Source organism: Silene latifolia, chromosome 10, assembly GCF_048544455.1.
Source record: "Silene latifolia isolate original U9 population chromosome 10, ASM4854445v1, whole genome shotgun sequence".
NCBI classification, from domain to species: domain Eukaryota; kingdom Viridiplantae; phylum Streptophyta; class Magnoliopsida; order Caryophyllales; family Caryophyllaceae; genus Silene; species Silene latifolia.
Genome location: NC_133535.1, coordinates 37,096,637 through 37,111,496, shown reverse-complemented (window position 1 = coordinate 37,111,496; position 14,860 = coordinate 37,096,637). Strand labels below are relative to the sequence as shown.

The following is a 14,860-nucleotide window of genomic DNA, read 5'->3' as shown; positions in this document are numbered from 1 at the left end:
TAAAGTCTCGGGATGCACTGATTGGTCTGATATGTAAATTAGAACTTGCCTCTTATATCTCAGATACTGTTATATTTGATAATTTGTTTTTTGTTCATGAACATCATTTTATTAGTGTGATTTATAGGGAAAGTTAATAACTTGATCGGGTGTTTAAAGTTGTGTTTTTTCTTTATGTCATGTACAAACCATTACTTCCGTTTGTGATGTGCCTTGAAGTTGTATTGCTGTAATTCTAGAGATATTAGCAAAATATGACGAGATCGATTCTGGTTATGATGCGTCTTCCGAAGGGTGATGTTTTCCAAGTTTGTTCACTAATAGGTCGCACATTTGTCGGCCTATGCTTTGTTGGAGCTTGTGTCCTCCACAGTTAGTGTGATAACATATATAAATCTCTTATAGGTTCATAAGGGTATACTTAGTATTTTATCAGTTGATTAACATTTACTTAATAACGGTTGGCTTGCTAGAAGTTTGACGTTATTATCATACTGATGGCGGTGATCAACTGGTCCCTAAAAGTCACACCTAAAGGATGTGTTTGAGAGATGTGATTGTATGAAAATATAATCACATTGATGCCTTATATGACTAAAAGGTTAGTCCATGTATTTGACTAAAAGGTTAGTCAATGTGATGATGAGACGATTATTTAATACAATTAAATAATACCAGCTGAGACGAATTAATTGTTAAATTCGTAAATTGAATATAAACTGTTATATTTAATTAATGTATATAATGTTAGCTTAAACGAATTAAGATGTTAATTCGTAATCAAACGTAACCAGTTATATTTAATTAGCAAATTATAAATATGCGATATTTATACGAGATTGTCATAATAAATGTTGACAGACCGGTATTAATAAATCGACTACAAACTGTTGTGTGTGGATTTATTAAATACGTGACGACATAAATGGCATTTGATAAATATATACACATTTTATACAAGAAATAAAACCAACCCAAAATAAGAAGATTTCTCTCCTTATTTTGGGGTCACTCGGTTTTGGAAAGAAAAAGAGAGAAAATATCTTCTCCTTTTTTTCCTCCCTTGGACGGTTAAAATGAGGGGAGTAGGAGATTATTTTTCTCACTTCCTTTTTGACCTAATTCTATCATCACAAAAACCCTAAAAATTCATAAGAAATTAGGGATCTATTCTAGCAAAGAAAAGAGGCATTTCTTAAAGCATTTTGGGTGCAACGATTAGGAGAATATCGATCTCGATATTGTTCTTAGGCCAGATTGCTAGGACCAAAGGTTGATTCAAATCTATACTCTTTTGTTTATGCAATTTCCTTTATGACTAGTAATTTCATATATCATAATTCGTTATAATCCGAATTTTTCTTGATGAAATATACCGATATTTCCTACATGCTTAAGGGTGTGTGTTTTCAGGTCTAAGATGTTTTGGATACCATACATAAGGATTCAATAGGAAATGGCGGCGTCTATTATAACAAGTGGAAATTCTTGCTGAGAGCGGGTGGTGGTCCTACTGTCAACAACCTTTTCATGCAGATTGTGTCGGTTCATATGCTCTTTTCTAACATTTTAGTATTTCACCCTAAATGTATCTAACCCGTAATAACGCGACTCTGGAGCCTACCATGATACCCATTCAGTAGATGAACACTGGCCGGATACCAGCCTTGTGCAATAGATGTTCTCTAAAGCAAGGTTATGATAGACATGAAAGTTAGATGCCGAAAGGACTTCTGAACGAAAAACTGGACAGTAATTTAACGTAATTATGTTCGAAGTCCGATGCATGTTCATTATGTCACGTTACATTATTAATCCTGTAATATTTAGTCGTATCGAATAGTAACTTATCACACGAGTGTCAAGTTGTTAATAAAGCATACACAATTCCTATTTATCTTAATATGCATTAAGGTAGACGAGGAATCTGAACCACGCTCCATATTAGTTGAGGATAATCTGTTTAGAGGTGATGAGAGTTACTCAAATGCTGTAAGGAGTCCAAAGGTTAAATGGCCGAGTTATGGATATTGAGCAACTTGAGAGGTAGTTTATTCAGAAGTTGAATTCCTGTATAAAGCTTGAAGTGATTTCCATTAACTGGCTTCCTTTATGTTTTCTTGGGGAGATATCAGTACTCAGTTGCCTTAAGTTTGACAATTTTCCGTTTCTATAAAAGATTATCGACACAATTTGCCTTATTTTACACCAGCTCTAATGTTCTCAATATAAGTGGGATGGTGAACCGCTTTAGCCGTGGCAGTTTTTAAGTTTTTTGGACTTACAGTTGTTAACAAAATTGACAGGTTCCCTCTGAGGGTTTGGCGCACAGGGTGTTTGAGGACTCATTGGCTGACCAAAGCTTCAGGAAGATCCGCTTCAGGGCTGAGGATATCGGGGGCCGCAACGTGATCACTAACTACTGAGTATTTGATCCACCCTGGGAATAGCTTCTTGGTGCAAAGCTGCCATATAGAAATTCGACTTGCCTGACCTATCTGTCCGATCTCCTTTGCTTTTCAATTTCAACGGTCAATTATAAAACTATACAGGGATAGACATTGGAATTCAGTGTTCTTATATATATGTAAATTAGGAGTTGCCTCTTATAGTTGGAACACTCTTACATTTGATAATTTCCTTACGGTTCACGAACAAATTTTCCTTAGTGTTTTCTTGGAAGACAATTAATAAATTCATTCGGTGTTTTAAGTTATATTGCTTTAAGTATGTCATGTTCAGACCGTTAATTCCGCTCCTGATTTGCGCTGAGATTGTTCTGCATATGATGAACTTATATCTGAGCTTGAAAAAAATGTTCGATATCAAGGGAGAATTCAAGTCTTGGGATAAATAGCCTACTGTTTAACAGATGAGAAAGGTCATATGAGCCTTGTAGGCGATGATCCATACCCGTAAGTGATATTCTTTACTTTCTCGAAATTAATTTCTTATCAGAAGAAAAATGAAGACTGATATACCTTTCTTCTTATCTATTTTCATTTGGGAATTCTGCAAAATGGTAGCAAAATTATATATTTACTCAAGTGAGCATGTCACGCAAATGAGTGGTAAATGCAAGTTATATTCATCATCGACTGACGATGGCACTATTATAAACGTGGACACAGAATGACCCCAAAAAGAACTAAAAACGAAAAACCCGTGCTTCCCACGGGTGCCAAAACTAGTTAAATAATTAAATCTATGGTAAAATTCTCTTTTTCTGGTTACCTGTACTCTCCATTACTTACACATTGATTAACATTGCTTTTCTTGTGATTCAACACTCGACTTACTTCTACTATATCGTTATGGTAATATCACTGAACTATCTTGTCTTTGATAGCGTACGACTTTAACTCACCAAATTTTGATATCGTTGCCAAGGAAGGTAATAGTTTAATTTTTGTTTGTTAGTGTAAAGAGTTTTAGTTAGTTAGTTTGTTTGTTTGTCTTAGTGTAGGTAGCGATTCATTAATATCTGTAAAGAGTTTCGGTATTACAGGTGAATACGAGTGTGATGTCTATAAATGAGCGTTTTCAACTTATCGCCAATCATTTCTAATATTCATCGTCTTCTGTATAAGTATAGCCTGTACAATGCATGTATGAATAACAAAAACTTTGAGCCTAATAATTTAAAATCTAGTTCAGTGACACAACATGGACATTAAATCACTATTATGGCTCATAGGCGATATAAGTCAGGTCGGTCCTTTTACCTAATTTGCATATTTAGAGGCATTAGTCACATTCGGTAGCTTTTCAAAGCATAATTGTCTATGCACGTAAATGCGAAAACTATATTATGCTTTCACTATAACGGAATAAGAAGGTATTGATTAAGCAACTTTTGAAATTGACAACATAATCCTATGTAAACTTCTTTACTCGACAACGCCACTTTCAATTTTTATTTGGCATACCATTACTTATGGTGGGAAAGTACTACGTTATATAGTATTAAATGGCCAATCATTATAAAGTCTAAACTTTTTGTAATTTTGTTTTTATATAATATATTGTTGTTAAAGAAAAACTAGTTATAAGAACCAAATCGATTTAAGTAGGCAACACATTACGAATCATATTAATGCTCCATAAGATTTCACATGTTAGACGAACCATCTTTCAATAAGCGTTGTTCGTTGGACCAAGCTCCTTGAAGAAGACAAACTTGGAGAAAACCCGTCTGACAGCAACCTTATCAATCCCAAGCTATTAATTTGCGAATCTCCATATTACTTTAGTCTTCGTGACCATGCAAGCATGTAGACATGTGCTAAGGGTGGTTCTTGTAAGGTGAACTCGAGCTTAAGAGGTATACCCGAACGGAGGGTACGACATCACAAGGATATTGTCACTATTTCGAGTTGTTAGGCGGCTTTCCGGTAATGGTCGTTACCTCTTTATGTATTTTCAGACCCAATTAAGACTATGTTTATCCACAGACTCGATATGAGTTTTAATAGAGTAAAATATTATTATTTTCTAAAGAATTAACCCAGACTCTTTTATTTCTTCTAGTTTATCTCTTAGATCAAAATTACTCACCAAAAATTTGTGGAACCCACTAAACATACTTTTTACACAAATAAAACACTATTTACGGGTCTCTAATCTTTGATTTTCAGGACCCACTTCAAGACTTTGCTATAGTGCCACCCACCTTATCCCTATTTTCACCGGAATCTTACCGAAGTCTCATGCTTGAAGTCTTAGCTAAGACCCGTATCAACTTAGCCTAGGTGGAGGTGTTCAACAATGATCATCATAGCCCATTAAAATAAGGTGACCAGTCTCCAGACAAGATAGTGCAACATAAAATGAAAAAAAATGTCAAATTAGCCTTCATAGCCGAACTAAGCAACCGATCCAAACCCAGGAAAAGCCAAAAATCTTAAGAGTTATGGTCAGCCAGTTGGGTCTCCTGTTTTGAGGTAAGTGGTGGTCCGGTTTACACCCTTGAATTTATAAGACAGTTGGAAGAACGTTGTGGAGTAAACGCAGAGAAAGAAAATGGAGATGAACGGGCATGGACAACGAGAGACATGGAACACATCTTCTTCGTCAGATCTAAACCATTCTTCTTCATCAAACTCCATCTCCCTTTCCCATTCCAATTCCAACTCCAACTCCATTTCCAATCAAACACGCCATAATCATCACCATCAACAACAACAACAACAAGAACAGCAACGTCGTCAAGAATCAGACCCAATGCAATCCTGGTGGGAATCCGTCTCCAAAGCCCGATCCCGCATCCAAACTCTCCTTTCCCTCCTCCCCGACCTCTCCGACGACTCCTTATCCTCCCTCGTTGACTCCGATCGTCCCGGTCGCTCCCTGCTCGAGTCCCACGCCGCCTACACCGCTGTCGCCTCCGCCCTCACCGGTTCCGGAGACGATCCTCTTTGCCATTGGCTCTATGATACCTTCCAGGAGTCTGAGTCTGAGTCCGAGTCTGACTTACGGCTCGTGGTGATGTCGTATGTGCCTCTGATTGCGGGAATGTACCTCACCCGTATTCACGCCGTATCGACCACCACCCCGAGCCCGGTCTCCCCCTCGCTCGCCGGGTTTGAGGCCGTCTTGCTGGCTCTATATTCCTCCGTCACTAAATCCCGCTCTGGTAAACCTGTTCTTGTTTCAATCCCTACCCCTGCTTACCTGGCACACCACTCCTCCCTATACCACCACCATAACCCGAACCTGAACCCGAATACGCCGCCTTCGATTCCGTCTAATTCCGGGATTGGGGTGGGTGTACTTTGTCCGCCTCTTGAGCCTCAGGTGGGGATCAAGTCAACAAAGCGCCCTTTCATCATTGGACTTGCATTCCATTCATTTTACTCCCACATTTCCCAAATGCCCTCCTGGTCTAAGATTCAGCTATGCAGTTTCGCCACCTCGTGGGCCGGCGATCATTGCCCCTGTGACCTATCCCTCGACGTGGACAATGACGACCCTGATGATCTTGACCTTGCTGTCTCTGATTCTGATTCTCCCTTACAAGTCAGCAATGAGGTTGCAGTTGTGGCTGTGAATGCGGGTGGTGGTTTGATTCCGTTGCCATGGGAGGTGCTGCAGCCGATGCTAAGGATACTGGCACATTGCCTATTGGCTCCTCCGCCACTTGTTTCAGATGATATTCGAGAAGCTGCGTCTGAAGCAGTGAGGCGACTCTATGCCCGCGCTTCCCATGACCTTTCTCCACAAGCTATACTTGCTACTCGCTCCCTTGTTCACCTCCATACCCGTGCTACGGCTGCTGCTACCGCTGCTGCCTTGGCCGCAGCTGCTGCGACTTCCACTGCTACTACGCCCACTTCCCACAAGAAGGCGCCTGAAATGCTTCTGGTTTCTCAGTAACTGTTTCCTTTGGTACTTTCCCTTTTCGTTCTCTTTCTCGTTTATCATTCCTTCTTGCTGACCTATTTCACACTGCCTACCGTGTTATGATATCAAACCTGTGTACAATGATGCTTATATAAATCAATGACTCATCGTCGTAGGCTGATGTGATGGTACTAGAGCAATCGAAAACGTTGGTATAAATGAATGACTCATAGGCTTATTTGAGGAGCAGCATGTAATTGGAAATGTGGCCTGGCTAGGAAGACTATACAAGCAATGTTAGGCCAAACTATTCACTGTTAATTACATCACCTTGATATTCATCAATCTCAAAACGTCTCGTCTCACCAGGTGTTGCTGGGATAGAGTAGGAATCAGGGCTCTTTGGAACTTGTTCTGTGAAAAGATACCTTTTGAAAGCCCCAAATGTCGTCTCGGATTTTATGCTCTTCTATAAGATTGTATTTAGAATTAGTCTATAGCTTCGATTTATATCTTGTATCCCCCCATTTGTAACCCCAAACAAGTGTAATTGGCATCCCCTCCTTAGCCCTCTGCTCTGCAGTGCTTCATTTTTTCTCTCATACTTTGATTTTACCTCTGAAATATCTCTTACAAAGAATTTAACTCATGAAGCTCTAGATTCAACAAACATCTTGCTATCTTCAATTGTTTGAACTCTCTACACATCTCCTTAACCATGGCCGGAAAAATGTTGCATACAAATTATAGCTACTGATACTCATATCATAGCTTGTGATCTTCGATTGTCTGTTCCATTTTTTATCATCTCATTGAAGGCTCCAGTTGTGAGGCGTCGTCCTGGTATAATCCGTTCCTTGTACAAAGCTTTGCAAAATACTCTGGAAGAACGACAAAATATTGATGTTAGGTGAAAATTAAATGCACTTTTCAAACAAATTATTCTTCATCTGATATATCTTTATATTACCTCCGTGTTACTCTTTCTTACAAAAGGACTAGCAAATAACTAGGTAGACCTAGCTAGATTAGGACCATTTCATGGTATATTCATCAGATGTCAGCAATTGTTGTAGGTGTAGATGCCATGAAACTCTCTCATGATTCCTTTTTCAAGGCTCCTTAAGTGTATCACTTCTGAAAAGGTTCTCTTACACCTCTCAATAGTCATATTTTGTTGCTAGGCTTATTTTCATAGGAAGACATTGTGTACAAGAATCATCTAGCTTCTACTGTATTTAAGTTCTAGTATATGGAAGGGGCCTGGCGCCTTGAGGAATTGCCCTTAATTCTCTTCTTGTTGACTGAAATCTTGTTGGATTTTTGGTTGCCTCAAAGTGGCTAAGAAATTAGGCAGAGCAGACGGTGGAAGATTTAGGTTTTGGTTAAGAAGAGAGAATGTATATCTCGGTAGTTTTCTTGAGATGCTAGTACTAAACCAGCGTGTTTCTTGCCATAGATATGGACACATGGATATGGGTGCTGACTTGGTGAAGATGGTAGATTTACCAAGAATACAGTGATGTAGAAGGGGGGCATATATCAAGAATAAATGGTTTTAATAGTGAGTTGTTTTCCCTTTGGTCTTTTCTAGTTGGCAGGTTGACCTTCTGTCGAATTCTTAGGATGATGTGCTGCATTTCAGCTGATCATAATTTTTCCTACTACTGTTGTGTCTCTTAAAGGGCTAGATAGCATTTTTTTTGTTACTCCCTCCGGCCTAGCCATTTGTTTACCTATTCCATTTATGTGTGTCTCATTTATTTGTTTACCTTTCTATATTGGGAATATTTTTGAAGGGTAATTTGATCATCCACATAACCTATTGTCCACTAGTCACTCAATAACATCACCCTCAAATGGTCCCTTCCCCTCTCCCTGGTCTTTGTGCCAAAACCAAAGGTAAACAATTGATCGGGACTAAGGGAGTATACTTTATTTACAAAAACAGAATCTATTAGACAGCCACTTCGAAAGGTAAATATAAAATCCTAAAGTGGAAGATGCAAGTTTTGATAACCAAAATCAACCAGCAACATAGTTATTTACTTATTAGGAATTAAGTTTCAAATTTCAACCCCATATTCTGTTTTGGAACCTGCTTCAATGCTCATATGAACATCAAATTTCCCTCAACAAATACGCAATAATCATTTTGGAACCTACCTCAATGTTTACAAGTCAATCACTACTACTATGTATTTGCCAATACTTTGCATACCTTGGTGTCCCTTTAATTAACAAAACTTGCTCTATTTTGATTATCAGCTGAACATAATAGAAATCAACTGACAATACTAAATAATTATGTGACCTTTGGAATTGTTCATGTTCGGAGTCTTTGAAGCACTACAAGATTTGCTCCCAATTTTCCAGTCTCATTTATAGGTCAAATTCATATTTCCTTTGAGATACAACATTAACACCTCGAAGCATTTGTGTGATATATAATATGTTTGAAAGCATTCGAGAGGAGATTCCTTCAATTGTATGCATCTCTGAAGCATTTATCTTATAAACTTAAAATTGTCTTAAAGAAAAACTCAGTCACTGGCAGTGGAATTGTAGATATTTTTATAAGGCATGAAGAGATCGTAGAACTTTCATGGCGCGTTTCCACTTCACCAATCTGATGGAATTGTATGGGTCTAATCCAAATCCAATTCTCTGGCCCTTTGATTTAGAATCTAAATAGCCGAACAATCCAGAAGCAAAAATTGCGCTTTATGGGACAAAAAGGGACCAAATATTTAAATTTCCGTTCCTTTGACTTAGTGATATCCCGAGGACAAACAGTTTGTAAGGAGAACATCAGCTGACTCATGTCAAGGCATACTTAATCGAGCCTTTAGGTGTATTATCCGAAGTAATTGGCTGATTTTGGTGGCGGATCATTATTCTAGTTACTAGACTTTAAGTTGGACGAAGATGGGTATTGGCACATGTTAACATTCCACTATTAATACTTGAATCATCTGTATTAGCTTATAAATTACGTGCAATGAGAGTTAAGCTGTGCGTCTTCTTTAACAATGGAGCTGCTTCAGTAGCATTGGGCTCTTTTTGATTGTGGATACTGTGAACTTCGCTTAAAGCCTTCCGTTTTTATTTTGTCTTTAATCCCATATGTTTGGTGTTTGTTTTCTGTTGATATTCCCTTCGTCCCATTTATATAGTCCATTTGTCCCTAGTTGTGAGAGAATACAAATGGAGTGGAGGGAGTATCTTTTATCTCATTTGTATGTTTGTCTGATGATGATACCCTTAACTTATTCTTTGGCCCAAATTGGTTGTTTCCTATTTTGAAGTTGCTAAGTACTTCATCTTGTATTAGCAGATGTCAGGTTGACGCTTTCTTTCTTTTGATAGTTTGTCATGCTAACTATTGAGTGGGATGCCCGGAGCTTTTGCCTTCAGATGCCGCATTATTGTCTTGATCTAAATTTTCTACATGTATTCGCTTTTCTTGAATCTTGATTCTTGAGTGTCAATTATGCATTGGAATCGTTCCTTAGCTTCTGACCAACTTTTTTGTCTCTTTTATTGCAATTTATATTCACCTTCTGCGGCAATTGTGCTTATGCTAGAAAGACTTTTGGTTGTTTGCAGGGTGATTTCACAATACCTTGATGTGCTTCTTTGTATAATAGATAGATTGGTAGGAGGAATGCAGACACATGTTGGTTCTGTCAGTTGGAGTTGTTGGCAAAGGTCAATATCCGGAAGGCTGAATCAACTGCGACCAACTCTTGGAGTCGTTGGCAAAGGTCAATATCCGGAAGGCTGAATCAACTGCGACCAACTCTGATGCAGAGCCTTTGATCAACAAAGTAGGATAGGGGGATTTTGTAAATTTTCGAAATGTAATTGTGTGTAGAGATCATCAGGACTGCCAAGGATTGTACTCCCTCATTTGCTTTGTTTCCTGCTTCTAAGTGACTCTTGTAAGTTCTGTTTGTGTACTATGAGCATCATCATATCATACGACTGTATGAGTATACGGCTAATATTGACTGATACTCGTTACTAGTTAGGTACTACTACAAATGAAGACTATGCTTCTCAGCGGAAAACCATGTGTTTTTTGGGCTTAAAAAGTTTTATGTGATGAGAGTTATAGGTATACGTAGTGTTTGGTTATGTCATTGTACTTTTACTTTCACAAATATCACAAAATCTCATTATAGACGGCACATATCCGTCTATAACTAAAGACGAGCCAAATACAATACCACATTTCTAATAGGACAAACAAAAAATGGGGTGGTGGGGACCAAAAATATCATCACTTTCAAGCTATTTGACCCGTCTTTAGCAATAGACGGATATATCCGTCTATAGCAAGACTAGCTGTTCAAATATAGAGAGATAGACAAATATCAAGAGAAGGAAGAGAGAAAAAAAAAGGAGGCACAACTGTCTTTAATCTTCATTCTATTATGATGATATATACTCCCTCCGATCCATACCAAAGGTAACATATGGAAAAATGGAGTATTTAAGAAAATGTGGAAAAAGTAAGGGTAAAAAGGGAAAAAAAATTGGACCATGTAATTGTGGGTTTAATTGTGGGATGGAATGTGAGGGTATATAATGACATTTTGTATAAAAATGAAATGGGTATAAGGACAATTTGATAATGTTGTGGGCCAAATAAGGTATGTTACCTTTGGTATGGATCATTCGTTTTAGGTAAGTGTTAGCTTTGCTGTGGATCAGTGGGATTATATATTTATATACATTTATAATGGGGTAGAGTTTCATAATATAATAAGGGTAATGTTAAATATAATACCTTCTATATAAGGTATTAACTTAGGAATTAAGAATTAGATTACACATTACTCAATGCAATTAATACAAATATTAATGATTTATTTCCTTTTATGGCTCCTTAAATACAACCCTTAGGGCTGTATTTATCATTTCCCATATAATAATTAAGGTTATTGATTTTCGCAGTACATCTTTTACTCAGTACAATACACTTTTTCCCATACTATTCTTTGCATTTCTCCACAAGTATTGTGTATTTTAAGATATTACTAGTTTAACACCCGTAAAAATTCACGGGATTGTTTTTAATTTTTCCAAATAAAATTGTAAAATGAACGTTAAGACGATATATTTACTTATTATTTCAACCTACACATTTGGCAAGCAGTATATACAATAATACCCGGATATTGTGGGATCCGGAAAGGAACATTGGGAGGTGTAAGAGGACCTTAAACTAGACTAAACTAGAGGTCACTCAGGAGTGAAGTATGACTATAAAGTGGGCCGAGTATAACCTATACTAGACTTACTGGAGTTGTTATAATGTCCGCCTATAAAAGGGTCGTCTTAAAATTGTCATAACTTGAGATCTAGACATGATATTTATGTGATTCAAATTAGAGGTGATAGCTTGTTCTCTTACGATTCCAACGGTAGGTCATACACCCAAAATGACCAAGAAACGAGTGAAGTATGATTGTTTTACGAAACCTGGTCATTACTGAGAACTGCGTTGTACTTGATCGAGTGGACTGAACACTCGACCGAGTGGAGGTCACTCGATCGAGTGAGCTTAGTACTCGATCGATTATGGGTCACTTAGTCGAGTGAACCCTTTACTCGACCGAGTGAGACTCGTCAAAACCCGCGATAACTCGTATGAATTCTTTTCTTATCCAAAATCCAAATCATTTATATTTTCTTCCTTATCTCTCCAAACTTTCTCCCTTCTTTCTAAAACCTCCATAAACAAAGTTCCATGGAATTCAAGCTTAGTTTGAGAGATTGCTCATCTTCCTCTTCATTCCTCCTACCCTGTAAGTTGGGATCTATCCCTTTTCTAGTCTTATGAACCCTAACTTTTGGGGTTTGCAATCAATTGGGTTGTTTAATTAGTAATTAGTATGTATAGATGGGTAATAAATGAGTAATAATAAGGGGTTTTGTATTATATTATAGTGTAGGATGAATTGTGATAGTTATTATGTGATATTGTAGGATAAGACGGTCTTATGAGACGGATCTTACTTATGTTGGATTGCTTATGGAGTATATGCTAAATGTATGTTAATCCTACTCGGTTTCAATAATGTTGTGACACCCTTAAAATTAGCGATAAATAAACACGTAAATTCTACAGAAAAACTGACAGGATATGTTTGTAATTGGTTCAACTAGACAAAACCTGTAATTTTTAAAACTTTCCTAAACCATTCACAAACATTTCCAACTCAAGAGTGCCCAAAACCTGCAAAAGCTAATAAACTAATTTACATAACTATGCTAAAGACAAGGAATTATAGTGATACAACCCAAAGAAAAAGAGGGAGACATATGTCCCTTCAAAATATATACAAAACCAAAAGTCTAAAGGTTTACTACAAAAATAGCCAAACTAGGTCCAAGGTTCTTTTGCTCACTAGCTCGTCTGTGTACCCCAACTAAGCATCATCAACCTGTCAATCGCATTTTATACAAACACGAAAGCCACAATTCAGTGGGGAGTAACTTCGAGTCCTCCCAGCCACGAAATGTCATATTTAATGTAACATGTAGTGTAACATGTAAACAATATGATAAACAATTTAATTATCAAGTATTCTAACCTATGACCCCTAAACTGACCAAATTAAACTATCATGTGAAACATATAACAAATAGTAATCCAAACTCTATCAATTGTAACCGGCTTACATCTCACCTATTACAATTCATAAAATCACCATACAAGAAAGGACAATATATCAAAGACAGGCATAAGTTCTTAGTCCCGTCAATAGTCACTCAGAACTCGAGTCTATACCACGAGGTAGGGAAGGTAATCGAACCGGTATCTTGGCTCGGAGGTTCTATCAAAACATGGCCAAGACACAACACAACCCTAGCCTAAAATCACTTGAGACCTAGACATGCGGATACACACCACCGCACCCAAGACCCACAATTTTTCTAAAACAAAGTGAGTACCCTAAGGAGTCCACCAAAGGGTTGGCTAGTACTTAAGTTGACCACTTACTATCAAAATAAGTAACGAGGTCATGCCCCAACTTGGATATAATCCCACCAAGTCGGGCACACAAAGGCTATTAAGCGGTGAACATATACTCGTCAAAGACTATAAAGACCTATCTATGACAAACACAACAACCTGCAAAAAGTATTTAATACCAATACCATTTCTAGCAATATTAACAATATTAAAGGTTTCAGGGAATCTAGGGCCGTTTCTACAATATAAGAAACTATTAAATTCAACCAACAACACATGTGAACTAAAACTTAATAAATGGCCTAAAACAAGAAAAAGGCCGATTATCCAATTCATATAAAATTTCATCCAACCGAATTTTTACCCGCAACCCTTGACCACCGCGACAGTGCGGGTTAAATTGCGGTGACCAATCACACAATTGATCGACATCGATTGATCAAAGGGACCAAGGCTCGATTTTCGGCATAATCATCCAAACATTACAATTATCGCTATAAAATTCATTTTGAGCCTATTCATTACAATTTCATTTTATAACCTATTCTAACATGTGTCAACTACCAAAATAAACATAATTTTTACTATCAACATAATTTTTACTACTAATATGATTCATTTCAAAAGATTACCCATTTGTTACTTAACTAATTATAACATTAATTAACCCGAAATGACAAATAAGGCATGAAAAACCGCGAAACAAGCAACGGGCTGACCCGGGCCAGCCGTGGGCATGCCGTGGGCCCGCACGGCCTGCCGGGCCTCTTTTGCCGCCACCCCCACTCCTCCATTTTTCCGTTTTTGTTCATTTTAACTCCGTTTTAAGCATTACTTAATCGTTCCCATTCTATTTCTATACTATTATGAGAATTTAAACTAACAAAAGACATGCATGCAACCCATTTTATCATGTGAAAATTAACTACTCAAACAAAAATCACAAAAACATACAAAAAGCAAAGAATGTGACGATTATTCGTCGAGTAACTCGAAATATGTTACCTTAAGCTAGAAAATGAGCAATTAGCACCTTGAATACCAAACCCTAATATACACTAGCCACTATCTTCAACAATATACGAGTCCCCAAACTCGTCTTCCAAATCTTCACCTAAATAAACAATAAAAACACAATAATAAGTATAAAAAACCGAAATTTGCCCAAAATCGTCTTAAAACAACTTAATGAAAACTGAAATTAAAACATACTAGGTTGTAGATCTCGAAGAGAGGATTCCGGAAATATAAATTTTGTGAAAATCCGACAAGAAATGAGGAAGTTATGGCGAAAACTAGCTTGAAATCTTAAGTTTTAATGGTGTTTTGTTTTGGAATGTTTAAGAATGTTAAGGAAGGTGTAGTTGGACAGAAAAATCAGAAAGAAAGGAAGGGGAAGGGGGTGTGCCGCGGGAAAGGAAAGGAGGAAAGGAAGGGAGCGGGTTTTAGTCGGGATTTTACGAGTCGGTTTTGGCTCGTTTTGATAATAATTAGAACCGTTAGTCAAATGCAAATTCCGACAAGACCAAA

The 14,860-nt window shown here is 37.5% G+C and overlaps 1 protein-coding gene across 5 annotated transcripts; it reads left to right on the top strand.

The window, feature by feature from the left end:
- The first annotated feature begins 4,857 nt into the window (after positions 1-4,857).
- Positions 4,858-10,321, top strand: LOC141605496 (uncharacterized). Of its 5 annotated transcripts, XR_012526368.1 has the most exons (4): positions 4,858-6,387; positions 7,802-7,906; positions 9,952-10,053; positions 10,110-10,321. XR_012526368.1 is itself a non-coding variant. In XM_074424296.1 (2 exons), the coding sequence occupies exon 1, from the start codon at positions 5,023-5,025 to the stop codon at positions 6,373-6,375; it is 1,353 nt and encodes a 450-aa protein (XP_074280397.1). In that variant the 5' UTR covers positions 4,858-5,022; the 3' UTR covers positions 6,376-6,387; positions 6,519-7,768. The 5 variants fall into 5 exon arrangements, 2 of the variants coding, with proteins under 2 accessions (XP_074280397.1, XP_074280396.1); XR_012526367.1 differs by having other exon boundaries at positions 9,952-10,321; XR_012526366.1 differs by lacking the exon at positions 7,802-7,906 and having other exon boundaries at positions 4,859-6,387.
- Positions 10,322-14,860: the final 4,539 nt, after the last annotated feature.